Source organism: Gopherus evgoodei, chromosome 13 (genome assembly GCF_007399415.2).
Source record: "Gopherus evgoodei ecotype Sinaloan lineage chromosome 13, rGopEvg1_v1.p, whole genome shotgun sequence".
Taxonomy (NCBI): Eukaryota; Metazoa; Chordata; order Testudines; family Testudinidae; genus Gopherus; species Gopherus evgoodei.
The window spans coordinates 21,749,152-21,766,550 of record NC_044334.1 but is presented as its reverse complement, the minus strand read 5'-3'; the positions used below and the strand labels follow the sequence as shown (position 1 = coordinate 21,766,550).

Sequence of the window (17,399 nt, the reverse complement as noted above, 5' to 3'; positions counted from 1 at the left end):
TCTCTCTCCCTCTCCATTCTCTGTGCTGTCTAAACCTGGATCAGGTCCCCACTGCTGGGACCAAAGTGATGTAGAAATATACTCTCTGAACACTACCCTTTAAAAAAAAAAAAAAAAATTCTGTCAACAGTTTCAGGTTAAAATGCTCTAGGAGGGGAGATACCAGGCATCTAAGATCCCTCTAAGCTGCATGTCTGTGCGGCTTACAGTATTAAGCCCTGCACAGGGGCTCAGGGTGCGACGGGAAGAGATGCCTCTCCCCCAGCATGGACCTGCCACGCCGGGAAGAGGTGGCTCTTCCTGCCAGCCCCAGCATGGGCCTGCCCCAGACTTGCCAGGGAGAGGAGCCCCTCCCTCAGCCCAGCCCAGCCCCACCGGAGCTGCTGCAGCTGGGGAGAGGCACCTCTCCTCCGGCCCCGAGCTGCTGCGGCAAGAGCAGGCTGTGGGGAGTCCTCTCTCCCCACTGCAGCCCTGGGACAGCCTGCACCCAAACCCCCTCATCCCTGGCCCCAGCCCTGAGCCCCCTCCTGCACCCTGAACCCCTCATTCCCCCAACCCCACCCCAGAGCCTTCACCCCTAGCTGGAGCTCTCACCACCTGCACCCAATCGTCTGCCCCAGCCCTGAGTCCCCTCCTGCACCCTGAACTCCTCGACCCCACCCCTCACATGAATTTTGTTATGTGCACCAATATGAAGGTGATGTCACACATCACCTCCATACTGGTGCACATAACAAAATTCATTCCACACATGGATGTAAAAAATTAGAGGAAACACTGCCAGGCACCATCTCTATCTGATGCTTTTTTGATCTTTAGTGATTGTGTTGGTTCTTTCAGGCTTGCTGCCTTGTGACAGTGCTGCCCGTGGGAGACAGCAGAGGTCACTCAATTAAGGTGAACTGCAGACAGAACGGGGCAGACAAACCCCAAAAGCTGGTGGATATTCCAATACTTAGGTTTACCAAGCCAGCACAAAACAGCTTCTACAGTACCTCACTGGTTACTTAGAAGTCCAAACAAGGCAGTTCCCTTAAAGTACCCAGCCTCAGGCCTCCATTCAGACACACCTGTCAAATATGATGATGATTACTGGAAACCTTATCTCATCATATAAAAGAAAAGGTTCTTCCAATCCCAAAGGATCAGCCACATACCCAGGTCCAATTATAACTTAGATTTTACCCCAAATACCCACTATTAGCCAATTCTTATTAACTAAGATAAAATATTTTAAAAGAGAGTGTGTGTTGGTTAAAAGATTGATATACAGACAGACTTGAATTCAATTCTTGAGGTTTAGATACCTACTAGAGATGAACTTGTAGTTGCCAAAAGTCCTTTTAGAAACAGTCCACAGGTTACAGTCCAATGTCCATATTCAGGGTGACTCCAGTCAGTGACTGGGGATCTTAATCCTTATGGTTTAAGGATCTGAGATGAAGTAGGATCGTGTCCCAGGGTTCTTATACATTTTCAGCAACCTTTTGGCTTGAGAAAACAATAGGCTTAACTTTTCTTTTCCCAAACATCCTGGCAATTAACACAGGGTAATTTATCCAATAAACAGTTTAGATACAGGTTACCACAACCTTCAAAGAGACACATAGACAATAATACTATTTTACTCAAGTATCTTCCTAAATGTTAATATTTCTTTTTTGATCTTTGAATTAAAGCCATAGCAATAGACAAGACTTGTTTGCTTACATTACAAGACCTGAGCAAACATCTACCCTTCTACCTCTAACAATGCAGACTTGCATTTCAAAGCTCTATTCATTTACATATCTTCCTAACCAGTTTTTAAAGTTTGGCCATGGGTCAGGTTAGTCTGTGAATCCTTAACTCTTTCTGGCCCTGTCACCTTTCAATGAGATATTATATCACACTCATAACATTACATGCCTGTTAAAGAACTTAACATGGGTCCTAACCAGGTTGCTATTGTCCCTTAGGAACAGTGCTTTTCATGGCAGGAGCAGCACAGTTTCTTTTATCCTGTGCCACAGATTGAAGGCAGTGTTGCTAAGCAACATATATGGTATTTTTCAGTTGCTTACCGGGCTGTCTGACTCCTTGCAGGGGATTAACCTCCACCAGGGTGAATGGTTATAACTGTGTGTTTCCCTTCTGGCTGTTCTGGATTGAATATAAAGAAGAATATGGGGCTGGCTGGAAAGTAACAAACCCTTCTCCCTTTCCTTCCCCTTCTAGACTGGAGGGACCAGAGGTGCCTTTGCCGCAAACATCCATGAACAAACATCCTGCTCAGGCTGGGGCCTCACTTGCCTCAACTCATACAGAGCGAAGCAGCTGCAATCAGCTGTTCCAGATGGGTAGCACTAGTTACTCCTCATGCTCCCTTACTGTGCCTACTCCTCTAACCTGTGTACCATCTTGGACACATGGCACATGCCATCCTGCTCAGACTAGTCCAAAGCCAGTGCTGTTGCCTCCCTCGTCCTTCATGTCACGTTTGAGATGTGAATCAGAAAAGGTGAGTTTCATGCAGAAGTAACTAGAATACCGGACAACTGGAGTTGGCTGATGCAGCTTTACTGTCTGACTTTCTTCCAGGGCTCCCACCCCTTCTTGCCTGAGCTGGCCTGTGCCGCCTCTAGCTCCTGGTCCTGCCTTTTTAATAGATCAAGTTAGATAGACTCCAAATGCACATCAGTCCTTTCTCCTCCACTTGCCACAGTCACTGCAGTGACAATCTGAAGCAACAATTTGCTTTTTGGCTAATTGATGTGTGTGGTATTGCATTAGAATTCACGTCTTTCCTGGTCCTGTCCCCTTCTCAGCAAGCTGTCATTACTAGCTGCTGACATCTGAGAGTGCTGCTCTATCAAAAGGTTCAGAGTACCTACAGCCAGATGAAATCTAGTTGAGACTGACTAAATTCAGCAGCCCCTTGTATGCCTGCAGGTTTCTTTAGCAAAAAAATGGAGGGGAAGGAAGGAATGGGATTCTGCAAACATTTGAACAGCATTTAAATTCCTCTGCTCTATGGCAGAAGCTCTGACTTCATGAAGTATCATGTAAGGAGCAAGGCTGACTATAGGCACCTGTGGACACCAAGTAAATGCAGGGTCCCCCTCAGTGGAAGGAGGGCGTAGTATGTTAGGCTATGTACAGAGAGTCCTGTTCTAAAGCCCTTTGTGGCCCTGCTCCCCTGAATCCTAGTTGAGAAGTGAGATGGCTGTATTTGTGTCACCTTATTGTATGCCTGGCTTTGTAGAATAAGGGTCAGCCCTTGAAGGGTCACCTGGAAACTTTTCTCCAAGACCCTCAACAGGCCACTGTGGGGAAGGAGAGGAAGCAGCCAAACTCGCAGGCACATCTGCTGCAGCCCGAAGTTGCCACAGGAAAAGAGAACAGGCCAAAAACTGCAGGTATGTTCTCAGTTCTAAATTACAGCAGCCATCCCCAAGCCATCCCTGACGTGGCAGCACTGAAAGCCTCCCCCAATATATGCAAGATTGGGTTGGGGAAGAGGCAAAGCTACCTGCTCATTGAGTGGGAGGGAGCTGACTGTGTGTTGGAGGAAGAAGTCAGCCATTTGTTTTTTGAAAGGGAAGATACAAGTGATACAGTTTTCTATGCTCCAGGGTGTTCAGAGGATTAATTGAGAGACAGGTTCTCCAGAAGTGAAGGGTGGGAACCTCTAGAGCCGGGGTCCCCAACCTTCTCGTTTGGCGGGTGCCAGATGAAGGACCACTGCGGCGGTAGAGCACCCGCCGAAATGCTGCCGAATTTCGGTGGCGACGGCTCTCAGTGACGCCACTTGCTGTTGACAAGTGATGTCATCAAGAGGCGTCTCCGCGGAAATTCAGGGGCGACGCCTCCCGATGACGTCATTTGTCGACGGCAAGCGGCGTCATTGAGAGGTGTCCCTGCTGAAATGCTGCTGAAATTTGGCAGCATTTCGGTGGGTGCTCTCCTGGGGGCCAGGACACAGGCGCATTAAGATGCTCCCACGGGCGCCACGCACCATGTTGGGGACCACTGTTCTAGGGCCTACCCTGGCCAGAGAGACCAAGAGCAAAGCCTATTTTAATGCTGAGGAGTTCATACAGCATAACCCAAATACATCCTCCTCCCTGCCTCATAGAATGGTAAAACTTGCTAGAGAAGATGTCCCGTAATGCAAGGAACAATTTTACTGATACAAGTAGTTCCTGGAGTAGTGCTTACCATCAAGGTATTAAAAACACTCTGAGGGCCCCAGAAAGGGGAAGGGCTAGGGAAAAGAGGTCACGTGTGCAGCTAAAACCACAGCTTTGGGTTTTATGGAGAGAACCCAATGGAGGGAGAGGGATAGTCAAGGAAGCAAGTGACACATTATAGCACTCATCACAGCAGTGCTTTGATTGAATGCCAAATTTTACGTGAACCGTAGTGAGCAGGTAGGATGTGAACACAGCAGCCTACAGTTCAAAGTGGTTGTCTGCACTATGCCCAGGGTCTATCTTGAATTATAGCATGAAGTGCAGGTTCTAAATGTTGCATAGGATTGGGGTGAGGTGCTTCCGCCTAATGTAAATTGTACAGTGAGTATCTTGTTCTTCCTGGCCCACAGCATAACAGGTCCAAAACCACAGATCCTTAGTACTGCTAAGCCATATGCTGAAGGACCCTACAACTCATGCATACGCAAGTTGAATTTGGAGTGAGTCAAATGAACAGTAACTAGTACAGGCTCTGTAGGGTACTGTATGTTGGAAATCTTGGCCTATGCTCCTTTAACCTCTTGTGGGTCATGTTCCAGTCACAGGTGAAGAACCACTCTGCTGTTAGCCCGGGAAGAGAGGCGAGAGGTGGTGGGGTGTCTATTTTGATAGAATAAATAGGGTCAGAGAGTTAAAGGCATTTACTTGACCCTGTCACTGTGCAACTCTAAACAGTCAAACTAGGCTCAGCATTTTGAATACAGAAACCTCAGCCTGCCTAGTACCAGGCCAAATACACCATTAAAAATCTTTTTAACCTTTTATTAAAGGTAGAGAAAAAGTCAAAACAGTTAAAGCATTTGAAATGTATGTAATATATGAAGCCTTTCATTTTAACAGTATCCCTTATTCTCTTTCTCTTTGGCTGTAGAGTGCTTGTACAAGAACTCTGCCCACCCCCATTTCTGACAGTCTTTTAGATGGTATTAAAGATAGTAATAGCTTGTCCTTTTGGGGGGGAATGGAGAAAATTAGTTCGTTTTAAAGTCTCATCCTGTTTCCTTGCAAACAAGACAAAGACACACTAAAAGGGAGAGTAAAGAACAGTACAGAGAGAAAATGCAGCTTCTGCCTCTAGTGCTGAATTTTACTTACAGCCCTGCTGCTGGAGAAGCACAGGCCCAGTACGTGGCACACCACTCCGAGGCCTGGCAAACTTGTACCAGCATCAGGCTTTGCTTTTAGCTGCCTCTCTGTTCGCAGGTTCACAGCACTTTTGCAAAAGTGGCAGTCCTGGCAGGCTAAGAAAGATTCTTAGTAGAAAGACACAAAAGGAAACAGAAGAAATAAGGTGTGGGAGGAAATTGATGCATGAGAGAATAGGTGAAAGCCAGAACCAAAGTTTTACACCTCAGGTGGTATTTGGAATTTAGCCAAAGCTAGTGGACGTGGTGATGTCATCTGTGTTCATCTCGAAATCAAGACAGTGAAGGGCCAATGATGTCCCAAAGGATCCAGAGGTCCCAGGAGATGATGTGAGTGGAAGCCCTGATATGAAGCTTGCTTCCTTTAGTTCACCCATCTCAATCCTCCCCCAAAGTCTTTTTTTTTTTTTTTTTTAAGGACCTCAAACGTCAAGTAATGAGCGAACTAGCCCATCTTCTCATTGTTCTGCTCACCACTTAAACAGAAAACTTGTCAGAAATTAGGCCTGACTTCCAGTCCCACACTCTTTTGTTTACCAGACATATCAACATAGTTGCTGACTTATAGCAGAAGGTCTTTTTGTTTGGACTAATTCAGTCTGTCTTAATTTTTGCTGACTCTTATAAGCAATTTTATGTAACAGGCCGAGTTGGACTTTCATTATCTTTTCCCATCAACAGTTACTGTTAGGTGATTGGATCATTTTATAAACTTTTTTATCCACTTTTCCACAGTTAAGCACACAAGTGGGATAGATCTTTCAGGCTCCAGTTATTATAACAGAGGCAGCACATCACATGATAGCAATGAGAACCCACAGGCATGGCACAGTGGTAAGTTTTTGCTTACAAGCCTGTCTGTTTCCCAGAGAGGAAGAAGCAGGGAAATAGACAGAACCTCAACAGCATCATAATGTGTGTGCTTTGTGTTTGGTTTCAGCTGAAAGTCAGAGGAGGCAAGGCTATTCCATGGAGAGAACAGAGCTGCAGAAACAGCTGGAAGCAGAGCTCCAACACATCCAACAGCAAATGCAGCATTACTACGATAGCAAGCAGGAGCTCAAGTACGTAGTGAAGTCTCCTTTAGCCAGCCTCATTGAGTGCTCTTAATCCAGTGTTGCATTTCTATATGGAAGTACAGTTCTGCTCTGAAGAGTGACATTCTTACTCAGCAGATCTGTCTCCTAGGCCTGTTCAGTTACATCTGCTGACCTAAGAGAATAAGAGTTCTGGTTTTTCTGTTTACTCCTATTAGACCTGTACTGCCAATACAGCTTGGAGGGAGTTACCTTTTTGTGCATCCTTGGCAATTGTTTACTGTTACCTGTAGCAACCACTGAAGGAAGTGTGGCTATACTGGTGATACTGAGGGCATAATCTGAAATCAGTGAGTTGAATTGGTATAACTGAGTCAGAATATCAACTTCAGACTCTCCTCCTCATAAATTCAGACTCCTAGTAAAGACCCCAGCTTGGCTTTCAGATCCCAGCCTGATTTTGTAGAACAGGCAATTAGAAAAACGTTGATGTAAGTAGTTAATTAGACACAAACCTATAACCCTAAGTGGGTTTGTAGTCACATTTCAGAGTGGAACAGGACTTTAAGGGGGAACCTACTGCTATGGAAAGAAGCAGCAGTGGATCAAAAGTAGGAGAGGAACACCCAACCTTTCTTGTATTCTCCAAGGACCCTTTCTCACCATTTTCCTTCTAACATCCAGAGCCCAAAGACTGGAAAATGGGTCCCTTATATGGCAGTGGTGAAGCCAGTTTTTCCTACAGTGGGTCTGATGGTGCCTAATGTTTAAAATAAGTTTCAGGAATATTCTAAATTGGCTCTCACCACCCAGCTTTCAGCTAATATGCTGTGGCTTGGGTTTCATCCCAAAGTACTTATACCTCCCACCTGGCAGCCAGGCATTGCATGTTTACTGCTGAAAGGCACTGGAAATGCAATCTCTTTTATAACATGATCTAGAAAGAGCAGTGATGCTGAACTCCTTCCCATCAATGTTCGCTGGTAAGGAGTGTCCTGGGCATCTACAACTATTGATGCAAATGAGTTGAATGCACAATGAGCCTTCTGTGTCTCACCCTAGCTTGCTGTGATCCTATTCAGAACAGGCACCATTTAACCTGTTCCCTCAGGTCATGCCGGCGGCAGGCGCGCATTCTGCACAAGTGGCTAGAAATGAGTACCGGGGCAGTGGAGCAAGATGTTGCGCAGCAAATTCAAGAAGAGCTGGATCAGGTATGTGGCCAAGTAGTGGTGTGAAGGCCAGTCCCACACAGTTACTGAGTAAAAATGATGAGAAATGGAACCTGCCCTGAATGGATTAAGTCTAATTTGGACGATTGTGAAACAAAGACTGAAGGCCCGAGGAGGCAGTTGTGGGCGATTAGTAACAGGAGGATGGGTAAACTGTTCCAAGCAAAGGGGCTAGTGAGAAACAGGGCACAAAGTGGATTAAACTCTTCACATTTTTCTCACCACGCCACAGCTGCCCAAGGAGTAACTCAGTCCTGGCACTTGATACTTTACTATTCAAGTGAGGGAGTGTGAAAGCTGTTCAACCAAACAGCATCAGAATGAATCGTTCCTGACTTCACTAATCATTTAGCCTGTTCATCTTCCCTTCATTTTCTCTTGTAGTTGGAGGTGCAGATCAAAGCTCTCACTAAAGTGCTGCTAGAAGGGAGACATTGTCTGCAGAGCTACATCACCCGCGTGGAGGACATTCGCACTGCTTTGGATATGTAACAAGTCTAAAACCTTGGAATGGTTGTTCAAGCTCAGTGGTAGGATGGGCTGGCTGTTCGATCTTTGATTATGTGCTTTGATGTCAAAGAGGACATACACCTAATGTACGTGATCTCTAACTTTGTGAAGGGAAGTAAACCAAACTGCTCTTCCAGTTAAATGTATGTTTCCTTTTGCTGCATGCATATGGGAGACATGACCTCATTTATTTACCATAGTTGTGATAAGGAACAGGACACTGCTGTGCAGCACAAAGCTGCACTCATCACAGTCCTTAGCTGAGTATTCATAGAGCCCATTACTATAGTATCTATTTAAACGCCCCTGCTTATTAACAAGCTAAACAATGCTAAGACTTTTATTTTAAAATGTTTGAAATTAAGAGTTAATGTTCATAAATCATAGTGCGACATACAGAAATACTGGGCTAGTGTTCCAGTTAAATGGATTCTCTCTGCAGGAGAAACTTACTTACAGCATGGCTAGTATTCTCCAGAAACCCTGCTTTTATTTCCTCTGATCAGTTGGTAAGACATTCCTGCTAACCAGCCAAGTTTCCACCGTGCTAAGACCATTACAAAAAGAGCTGATCTGCTGCAGAATGATCTGTTTGACACATTCATAGTAAAGAGAACAGTAGCAACTTTTCTCAGCCCCCGTTTGAACTGGGTGCTCAGATACTGTGATGGTTGAGGAGTGAGGAATTTAAAGCTTAAATTTGTTTTGGCCACAACTAAGACAAAAGGCCTCAGTGGAGGAAGAGATTCAATCTTTCTTCCTCTACCCCACTGCAACAGGCTTGTGCTGTTCACAGAGCCTCTAGCACCTGAAGGGTAATTAGTCATAGCTTCAACCCTTAGGGCTAATGGTGTCTGCATGCATTTCACATCGAGTTTTAAAAAATTCATGCCTAGCTGGAATAAGAACATTGTGATGAATAATACACAGGTTCTGAACTTCCTAGCAGTAAGGGGCTGAACAAAGTGGGGGGGTGACGGGGGACTAAGAGCCATTTTAAGCAGCCCCCATTTAATATGAGGAAATGCTGACTCTTGGAGCCAAAAGATTAGTTCTCTCCTGCATTGACCAAGACAGGCTAAATAATCAAGCTCATCCTATGAGCCTTTGGCAGGCTATATTACCAGACACTGAGCATCTCTTTTCTTTCCTACTGACCAGTTAAGTGTATAGGGCGTGGCCAGCTGTACATACTTGATTTTGTCTTCTCCAGCACATCCAGGGGAGACAGACTTTCCTTTACAGTGCTCAGTCTCATTTTTAGTTCATTCTAAAAGTTTGTTTCAGAAGATCCCCTTGGAACTGCAGGCAGATCTGTAAAGAACACACTAGCTCCCCCTCAAGCTGGGAAAGAGTAGATGACCTCACAGGAAGGGGGGAGGGCCAGGTTTGATGACAAGCTAGTCCATTCCTTCAAGCTCAGGGTGTCCCATTCACTTACAGGCAATAGACTTCCTTGGCTCAAAATAGAATTTATTCAGTAAGAACACGCAATACATTGCAGGAGAAGTGAGTTGCTCTCAACCCTTTTGGCACCAGTTAATCTCATTACTGGTAACGTGAAGCTTAAAACTCCTATTCTTAGTGTCATGTTCCATACATTAATGAAGGAGGTTGTTACTATTTCCATCTAACCCTTCTTCGCATGAATTAACACAGCCTAAAGTTGCTGCAGGATGAATCTGCAGAGCACTCAGCCCCAGCTTCTCTCTGTCAGCAATGAGTGCAAAAGAAAAACGGAAGTTTGGCTTTTTTTGGTAAGTTAAACAAATATTTGTAAGTCCACTGAAGGATAGAAAAGCAAGTTAGTGCACATGGGGAGCAAGCTTGGATTGCCCCCAAGGTCCATAATAGTTTTTAATACACAGTCAGTGCCCATGGCATTTCACTCCGTGCACTAAACTATAAGCCCTGATGTATTTAAAATTGTTTTGTACAGAGAGAAATTCCCACATCAAGATCTCAGTGTTAGACCCTGAAGGTTATGACACAACACAATAAGCAGCAGCATCTGTACAGCAGAAGGGGAAACATCCTTTGGCTGCATCCCCCCTGCAACGGAGAAGTTCTCCTCATTGCATGGGGGAGTTCCCATCAATACAGAAGGGAGCAGACCCCAAACCACTTGTTACTGTTTTATGTCACAAGATTAATCTCGCAGTAGTTTTTGGGTGACTGAGGAGAGTAATTACCACTCATATAAACAAGAAATCCTTAAGGCCTGGAATGGCAAAAATAAAACTATGGATTGGGAGAAGAATATGCAACAGTCTGACTGCTACAAGCTAAAAAAATACACTTTTTTCCAAAAAGATGACAAGTTCAACCACATGGAATGTAGACACAGTGTTTTCAGGTTTAAAATACAGTGCAAAGTCCAGTTTTAAAGGGACAATAACAGGTTAAAAGGCATTTAAAAATTAGTTTCCATACCTGTTACCAGTATGTTATTAAACAGAATTTGAGTCTAATTTACTGGTTTCAGCACTGATGCCATTAATGTACATTGTGCATTTCACCTAGGTTGGACAATGAAAGTAAGACTAGGCAATTTGACTTCCTGGCTTCCATACTTCGATGTCGTGTTTGCATTAGAGACTTCTGGGGACTGCAAGTTTGAAAACCACATTTTACAGAAGTGAAACCTTGGGTCTAGGTCAACCTATCAGTGTCCCTTTAAAGGTAGCTAATCCTCTCTGCCTTCTCCCGTCCCTGATAAGGACCTACAGGCTCTGTATGAATGTAACTAGTTTGCAACACATGGAAGAGGAGAGTGTTAGAGACTGTAGGCACAAGATAGGATAGAAACCACCCTGGTCAACAGGCACCTGTACCTGATATGTATATGGATCAGCTGGTTATTTTACTGCTCTCAGCATAGGTACGTGCTATAGGGCAAATACTCCTACCCCAGTTTTACACAGCAGTGTTGTTTTAATATTTTCCTCACCCAGGTCCTGCTGAGTGATAGTTTCCATTAGTGAAACATTTTTCTTGGAAGTTTGAGTTCCTTTGTATACAAAATCCTCTTGTAGTTTCTAAAGGGACCCCAGAGCCTCTCCAAAGCGGATTTTCTGTCCAGGTTTGAGATGGAAGTTGAAGTCCTTGGGTGCCTCAAAGATCAGAACAATGGTCGAGCCCAGGTTAAACTCCCCTAAATGTTCTCCTTTCCTCATGGGGATGCCCTCCTTGTTATTGTTGGTTATGAAGCTGAAGTCATTGTAAGAGCCTTTGGAGTAAGAGGGGCTGTTAGTACGCAAATCCTGCAGAGAGACGAGAGAAAGGAATATGATTTGCAAATTTTAGTATGCTCTGTCCATTTACTAGGATTGACAACTCCCTATGCCTGGGCTACAGTTTCAGATAGTAACATGCAACAGTGCTAAATACAAGGTGGAAGAAAAGATGTGTACAGCAGACACCACCTTCACCTCCTGGTCCTAGACTACATTAGTCTAATGAACAGTAGTGCCAATTGAGTAATATGTGGTAGAAATCTTCTGAGTTAACTTTAGCTTGCTATTAGTTATGAGGAAATCAAATAATGAATCAGCTATGCCTTGTTTCCTCACATGAGTTATATAGTACCACTGACTCATTAACAAAGTGAGACTTCAAAGGCAGGATTCCCACTCACCCTGTCGAAGTAGACGCGGATGGAGCCAACATTTGTGGCTCCTACTGCTGTTAGGGAGAAAAAGCCATGTTTCCAATCACCAGTAAGTACAACCCGCTCATTGTGGCAGAAGAGTTCCTTGATCCAGCGGGCAACACCAGGATTCACAGACATCAGGGAGCCTGTAGTAAACAGGAAGAACAAGATGAAGTATTCTTTGTTCTTGCATCAGTATTTTGATAGATTTAAGGCACAATAGTTTGGAGACCAACAAAAAGGGCCAGATTAAAACTCATTTCTAAAAAGTGAGACAAATGCTAACTATTACCAAGAATATGAAGGATCAGAAGATGCACAGAGGTTCTATTGCACTGTGCACAGCAAGTAAAGCCTTCAGCTGGGCACTAGCAGAAATAGAACTGTTATTAAGGGTTATGTCTACATTGCAGCTGGGAGTGTGCTTTCTAGCCCAGGCTTCCAGCTCCACTGTAGATATACTAGGTGGGGAGCAGATAACACATGAGTGTTCTTTAGCTCATAGAGCTGCTCTATCATTCAGCATGTCCGAGGTCCTGCTACATCCCCTAGAAACAACAGGAGCTGAATGAAGGGAAAATATTTATGCCAGAAACTAAGGCATATTAACACCCCTCCACAAAAGATGCATCAACCTAATTAATTTTTGCCCTGGGCTCAGACCACACCATTTCACCATAATGCCATCTCTCAGAGTTCACAGCATCACCATTACATGCCCTGAAAACATTGCTATCACCAAACAGGCGAGGAGGAGGAACCCAGCTCCCTAATGAACTCAAAACAAAATAAGCCTCTTTCTGAGCCTGGATTACTGAGTGCTCCACAGGAGCTAAGATCTGACGACACATAATGGCTCTACCTCTAAAGTCTACGGACGCAGACAAAAGTCTTTATATCTAAGGGATGAGCTCACTGGGCTGCCTCACCAAAGCTATTGGGGGGGGGGGGGAGAGAACACCCCAGCCAACCCCTGCCAGTCTCTCAGATGCCCTTTGCAATGTGTGAAGAAGTGGTTCTGCAGTACTGCAGATCTGAGTCACCATAGCTGGCCAGATGTGAACATGAAGGATTAATAAATGGATCTAGGATCCCCAAAAAAATGAATCACAATAGGAACCTTACAGGTTTCCACCCTGTCACACAATACAGGGGAGCACACAGTGCATTAGAATGTTTCATTAGAGCCTGTACTCCTGTGCACATTGCTCTATTACAATGGATCTCCTGGCAGCATTTCCCTAAGAAACCCCTGGCTTAAAGGGTTTACTCAGCCACAAACCTTAGCTTCACGCTGAAGCTTGGCAGATCAACTTTCTTGCCAGGTCTTGTCTCTCTCTCACACATAGCATCTGAAACCGAAACCAAGTCCAACTCCTCTCTTTGTTCCTAGGTAATTAAAAAAATGAATTTCCATCTGCTGGACTAAGGAGCATGACTGCGAAGGAGAGGGCAAAACTCCATAACCAATTCAAATCAAGTGAGTGTGCTTAGTCATCCTCTGAGTCTCTGATGTGCAGGGTTATCCACAACAATCAGATGCCCTTCTAGGGCATCCTCTCTTTTACCAGCAACAGGGCAGTTTACTGTGCTGGGTGGGGAATGCCCTTGTTCCCTCTCAAGATGCTGACTGGCATTCTTCAAGCTCTTAACAGCCATTTCAGTAAAGTCTGCTGGAAACAGATCTGGGTCTCCCTACACCTCTGTGTTTATTTGAGAGATCAAGTTATTCATCTTCAGCATGGATGATTTGAGTTAAATTGGTAGACTATTTAGCCCTGAAATTCATGAGCACAGTATTCAGGATTTGGGGGGAGCATGATCCTCAGGGTGTTTTTTATGACAAACTGCTGCCCTCTGATTCTCTAGCACATCACAATTCAGGTGCTCTGACTGAGGCATCTCTCAGTAATCCCCCTGCTTTTACACCTGCTCTGTTTCCCCTTCTTACTTATGGAAGTAGAAGCTACCTGGGAAGTGGCGTCTGTGCGACACTCTCCAGTCAGTGGGTGAGTGGAAGCAGTGATAGTCCCCAGGCGCCAGGTAGATGACACAGTGGTAGAGCTCGTTCCCCTCCTTTGTGACTAGCTGGTTCTGGAATGAGTTGCGGGATGAGGCTGCAGTGGAACAGCAGAAGACAAAAAGGGGTTAAAAAGAACAAACAAATCTGTGAGAACGTATTGTGTGACAAGTCTTCAATGGGAAATGTGCTACTGTGATACTCAGAAAACCCATGTTAACAGCAGATCACTAAATACAGCCCACACAGTGACTCTGGGGGCATTCACTGGCAAGAGAGCTTACATGGATGAATCAGCAACAGAATTCCAAACGTGTAATCACCCTCAGTGAACACACTTATTGGGACCATGCAAATCCCTTTCAGGATGCATGGTAAGTAGATGAGTCAGCCTCAGAATTAATTCCTTGGATGTCTTCAGTGTTGAGCATGCTCTCAGGCCACACCTTCTGCAACTATAAACCAAACATTTTCTTTCCTGTGTTATTAACAACCCTTAGATTATTAAAACAGGAAGAACTACAAAAATCTAATTTACTTCTCACTACTGATGCTGTTCACTTTTCCACCTCCCTCAGCTTGGACAGTGAAATCAGACTTGTCAGTGTTTGGGTTGTGTAAATGCTGCAGGAGAAGGCTTCTGGCAAATGTTATTTTACAAAAATGTACATTTTACACCAAGCTGAGTTGACAGGGTTCATTAACCCCTAATATTTCATATAAACTGGAGGCTGATACTTGGATCATAGAGGGGGACACAGAGCATGCAGTGGGAGGGATTTGCCTTGTCAATTTGTCCTTTGCCTGCTCCCTGTTACTTCGGGGACAATTCAAGCTGACTGCATGTCCCTCTTCAAAGCCCCATTTTGGCTACAGGAAGCTTTGAAAGGTAGTGCTTCAAGGTCAAGAATCAGCATTTTAAAAAGCTCGTGTCCCTTTAACACACAGCTAGGTTTTAACATCTTTGAAGTCCAAGCCCAGAAGAATCCAAAGAACTTTAAAGAGCTCCAGCTTCCCCAGACAAAGCAGCAGGGGCTTGAGACGGAGTCTCATCGAACACAAAGAATTTGTCTTAAAAGATACCTCAGAACTATTGGGGTGCTGACAGAAGTTGTGGTAATGTCCCAGCTTACAAAATGCTATAGTTGTATCTGCATAAACATTACAAAAACAATCCTGCAGCATTCAGAAAGCACTTCTTTCTGTGGCATATTGCCCAGACACAGCTTTAACAAAAGATCTTAACATCCAACCCAAGAGCGTTGAAGACAGAGCTCTATCTCCACAGTGCCCCAGCGCTGACCTGAAAGGCAGATCTCTAGGCATGAGAGCAGAGATCAGTCTCCATGGGGGTGAGGGGAGGGAAGTGTTGCTACTGCATAAATTGGGTCTAATAGAGTAGTTCCTACAGATTCAGTTTCTGCTAGCCAAACATCTGGGCATGTTTCAGCCTCCCAGCACGAGCAGCCTCATTATGGTCACAGACCTTGACATTACCCAGAATGCACCTGAAGGAACTGAAAAGTTAAAATGTAGAGGAAAGGGCTGAATCAGATGAGGCTGCAAGAGAGAGACAGGCTACTAAGGAGATTGGGGAATCCAACATGGAACATTACACCCCACGTTATTCCTCAGTTTGAGCTATAATGAAGCAGAGTTGCCTATGCTGCTGGCAAAGCTTTGAGAGCAGACAGCTATGATTCACCCCCTCCCTGCAATTACTGGGAACAGTGAAATGACAAACAGGCTAAGAGGCAACTTACTTTGGCTAAACTGCATGTCTTCTGTGCTGGTGCACGGCCCCAGGAAGGACTCCAGCGAGTAGGTGACACCCTTCACCTGCTCCACTTCGCAGTTTTTCACTTGTCCAAAGTTCAGAATCTTTCCATCTGAGGGACTGATCTACAGGGAACAAAAAACGTAAAATGCAGTCAAAATCCATGCATCCCTCACGCTTAGCCATCAGAAACACAAGTCCACTGATCATTTGAACCCCAAAATTTCACACCTCTTCCCCATTATAGAACATCTCACTCCCACAAAAGGATAAGCCTAGCCTTCTTTTATTTCGGACCTTTGATATTTTCATAGACCAGAAAGGCAAATAGGAAGGCCCCTAAGTGAGATCCAGAAAGACCATCATTTGTTCAGAGTGAATGCCAATGCTGTGACCACTAAAGGGACTTACAGGTTTCTCTTTCAATGAGTGTGCCTGGTCTAGTCCTGTGCCTCGAATAAGTCAGGCTGGACTTTACCCACCCCAACCAAGTAGTTCAGTGAGGGCCATGATCTGTTGCCATACAAACAGGCTGGATATGGGTGTAACCAAGAACAACCACCCCGACAGAAAAGGGGTGAGTGATAGACCCACAACTTCACTCAGCCCAGCCCAATATTCAGAGTTTTGGCCTACAGACATAGCACACATTCCAAGGTGAGGGATGGGGACATTTACACATCAGTGTGTAGCTCCACTGGAACAAAATAAACATTGTTCCTTCCTCCTCACCACACTGTGATAGCAGCAGACTGGCCGGGACTGGGGCTTCAGCTTCCTGCGGAAGAACTCGCTGAGGTTTCTATAGTGATGAAGATCTTCGACAGCTGCTTCCTTCATGTTCACTCCAAATGTCCAGATGTACAGGCTGTAGACAGGCTTCCGGAGCCAGGTGGGCAGCTCGACCTGGTTCAAACGACCCCAGGCTCGTGAAAGCAGTCGTGTTGGTACCGATTTGTACAGAGAAACCTAGAAAGAAAGGAATTACACCATGCAATTTCTGTTCTTTCCATTGCTCAGCCCTTTGTCCCTTTGCTCCCAAAATGGAAGAATCCAATTCATTCCTACTGTGACTCCCATCACTTCAGTGGAGTTACACAGAGGATGAAATTAACCTGAAGTCTTCAATAAAACAAGACCAGAACCTTACCCTCCATGCCCTCATGCTGATGTGTAGGGATGGGGGACCAGATGGAGCTCAATGTAAACCCTTCCAATTGCAGCTCAGAAGCCCTGCCACCCAGGTACCATGGAGGGCAGCTACAATGCATGCACCCTCTTCCCCTTGTATGCTGAAGCTTCATATGCGAGTTAGTGGAAACTGCTCCCAAGAGGCTCACAGAGAAGCAGTGCATTTGGAGCAAAGAGTCTTCTGGCACCTTACAGACTAACAGACTAATGCATTTGGGACATTCTATTATAGCACTAATTGGAGGCACTGAAACATGACTAATATATTTATTTTTTTGAACAACCCAAAGAAACTGAGTTAGAAATACATTTCTGTCTGCATTTCAATGTCTAGTGTGTTGCTTCTCCCAAGCCCATCTATTTCTGGAATTATAAAGTGCCTTGTCTACACATAAAAGGAGCACTGCCCTTTACTACACTGGCATAGTTAAAGCAATACAACTCCTCTGGTGTGGACACAGTTACGCTGTGCTTATACCAGTGTAGCTTATTACCATAAAGACAAATAAATTATATCCATATATTGCACCTTTCTACTGTCATAACTGTGCCCACACTAGGGCTTATAACAGTGTAACTATAGTGGTCAAAGAAACAAAA

At 44.8% G+C, this 17,399-nt stretch overlaps 2 protein-coding genes across 21 annotated transcripts in view; one reads left to right on the top strand and one right to left on the bottom strand.

The window, feature by feature from the left end:
• Nucleotides 1–17,399, top strand: part of SFI1 (SFI1 centrin binding protein) — a 78,697-nt gene that overhangs the window by 45,203 nt on the left and 16,095 nt on the right. For 8 of the 12 annotated variants that reach the window (XM_030583313.1, XM_030583315.1, XM_030583308.1 and 5 more), the window contains 6 exons: nucleotides 2,218–2,500; nucleotides 3,245–3,398; nucleotides 6,116–6,214; nucleotides 6,321–6,444; nucleotides 7,529–7,631; nucleotides 8,034–8,723. In XM_030583313.1, the coding sequence (XP_030439173.1) occupies nucleotides 2,218–2,500; nucleotides 3,245–3,398; nucleotides 6,116–6,214; nucleotides 6,321–6,444; nucleotides 7,529–7,631; nucleotides 8,034–8,141 (871 nt within the window). In that variant the 3' untranslated portion in view covers nucleotides 8,142–8,723. Of the gene's footprint in view, nucleotides 1–2,217; nucleotides 2,501–3,244; nucleotides 3,399–6,115; nucleotides 6,215–6,320; nucleotides 6,445–7,528; nucleotides 7,632–8,033; nucleotides 8,724–13,204; nucleotides 13,773–14,779; nucleotides 15,584–17,399 lie in introns of those variants that run through there. The other 4 variants (XR_004003017.1, XR_004003018.1, XR_004003016.1 and 1 more) reach the window with 4 other exon arrangements.
• The window catches only part of PISD (phosphatidylserine decarboxylase), a 40,471-nt gene continuing 32,687 nt past the window's right edge, over nucleotides 9,616–17,399 (bottom strand). For all 9 annotated transcript variants that reach the window (XM_030583321.1, XM_030583322.1, XM_030583318.1 and 6 more), the window contains 5 exons: nucleotides 16,341–16,577; nucleotides 15,595–15,733; nucleotides 13,782–13,928; nucleotides 11,797–11,957; nucleotides 9,616–11,422 (listed from right to left, as the gene is read on the bottom strand). In XM_030583321.1, the coding sequence (XP_030439181.1) occupies nucleotides 11,198–11,422; nucleotides 11,797–11,957; nucleotides 13,782–13,928; nucleotides 15,595–15,733; nucleotides 16,341–16,577 (909 nt within the window). In that variant the 3' untranslated portion in view covers nucleotides 9,616–11,197. The remainder of the gene's footprint in view (nucleotides 11,423–11,796; nucleotides 11,958–13,781; nucleotides 13,929–15,594; nucleotides 15,734–16,340; nucleotides 16,578–17,399) is intronic.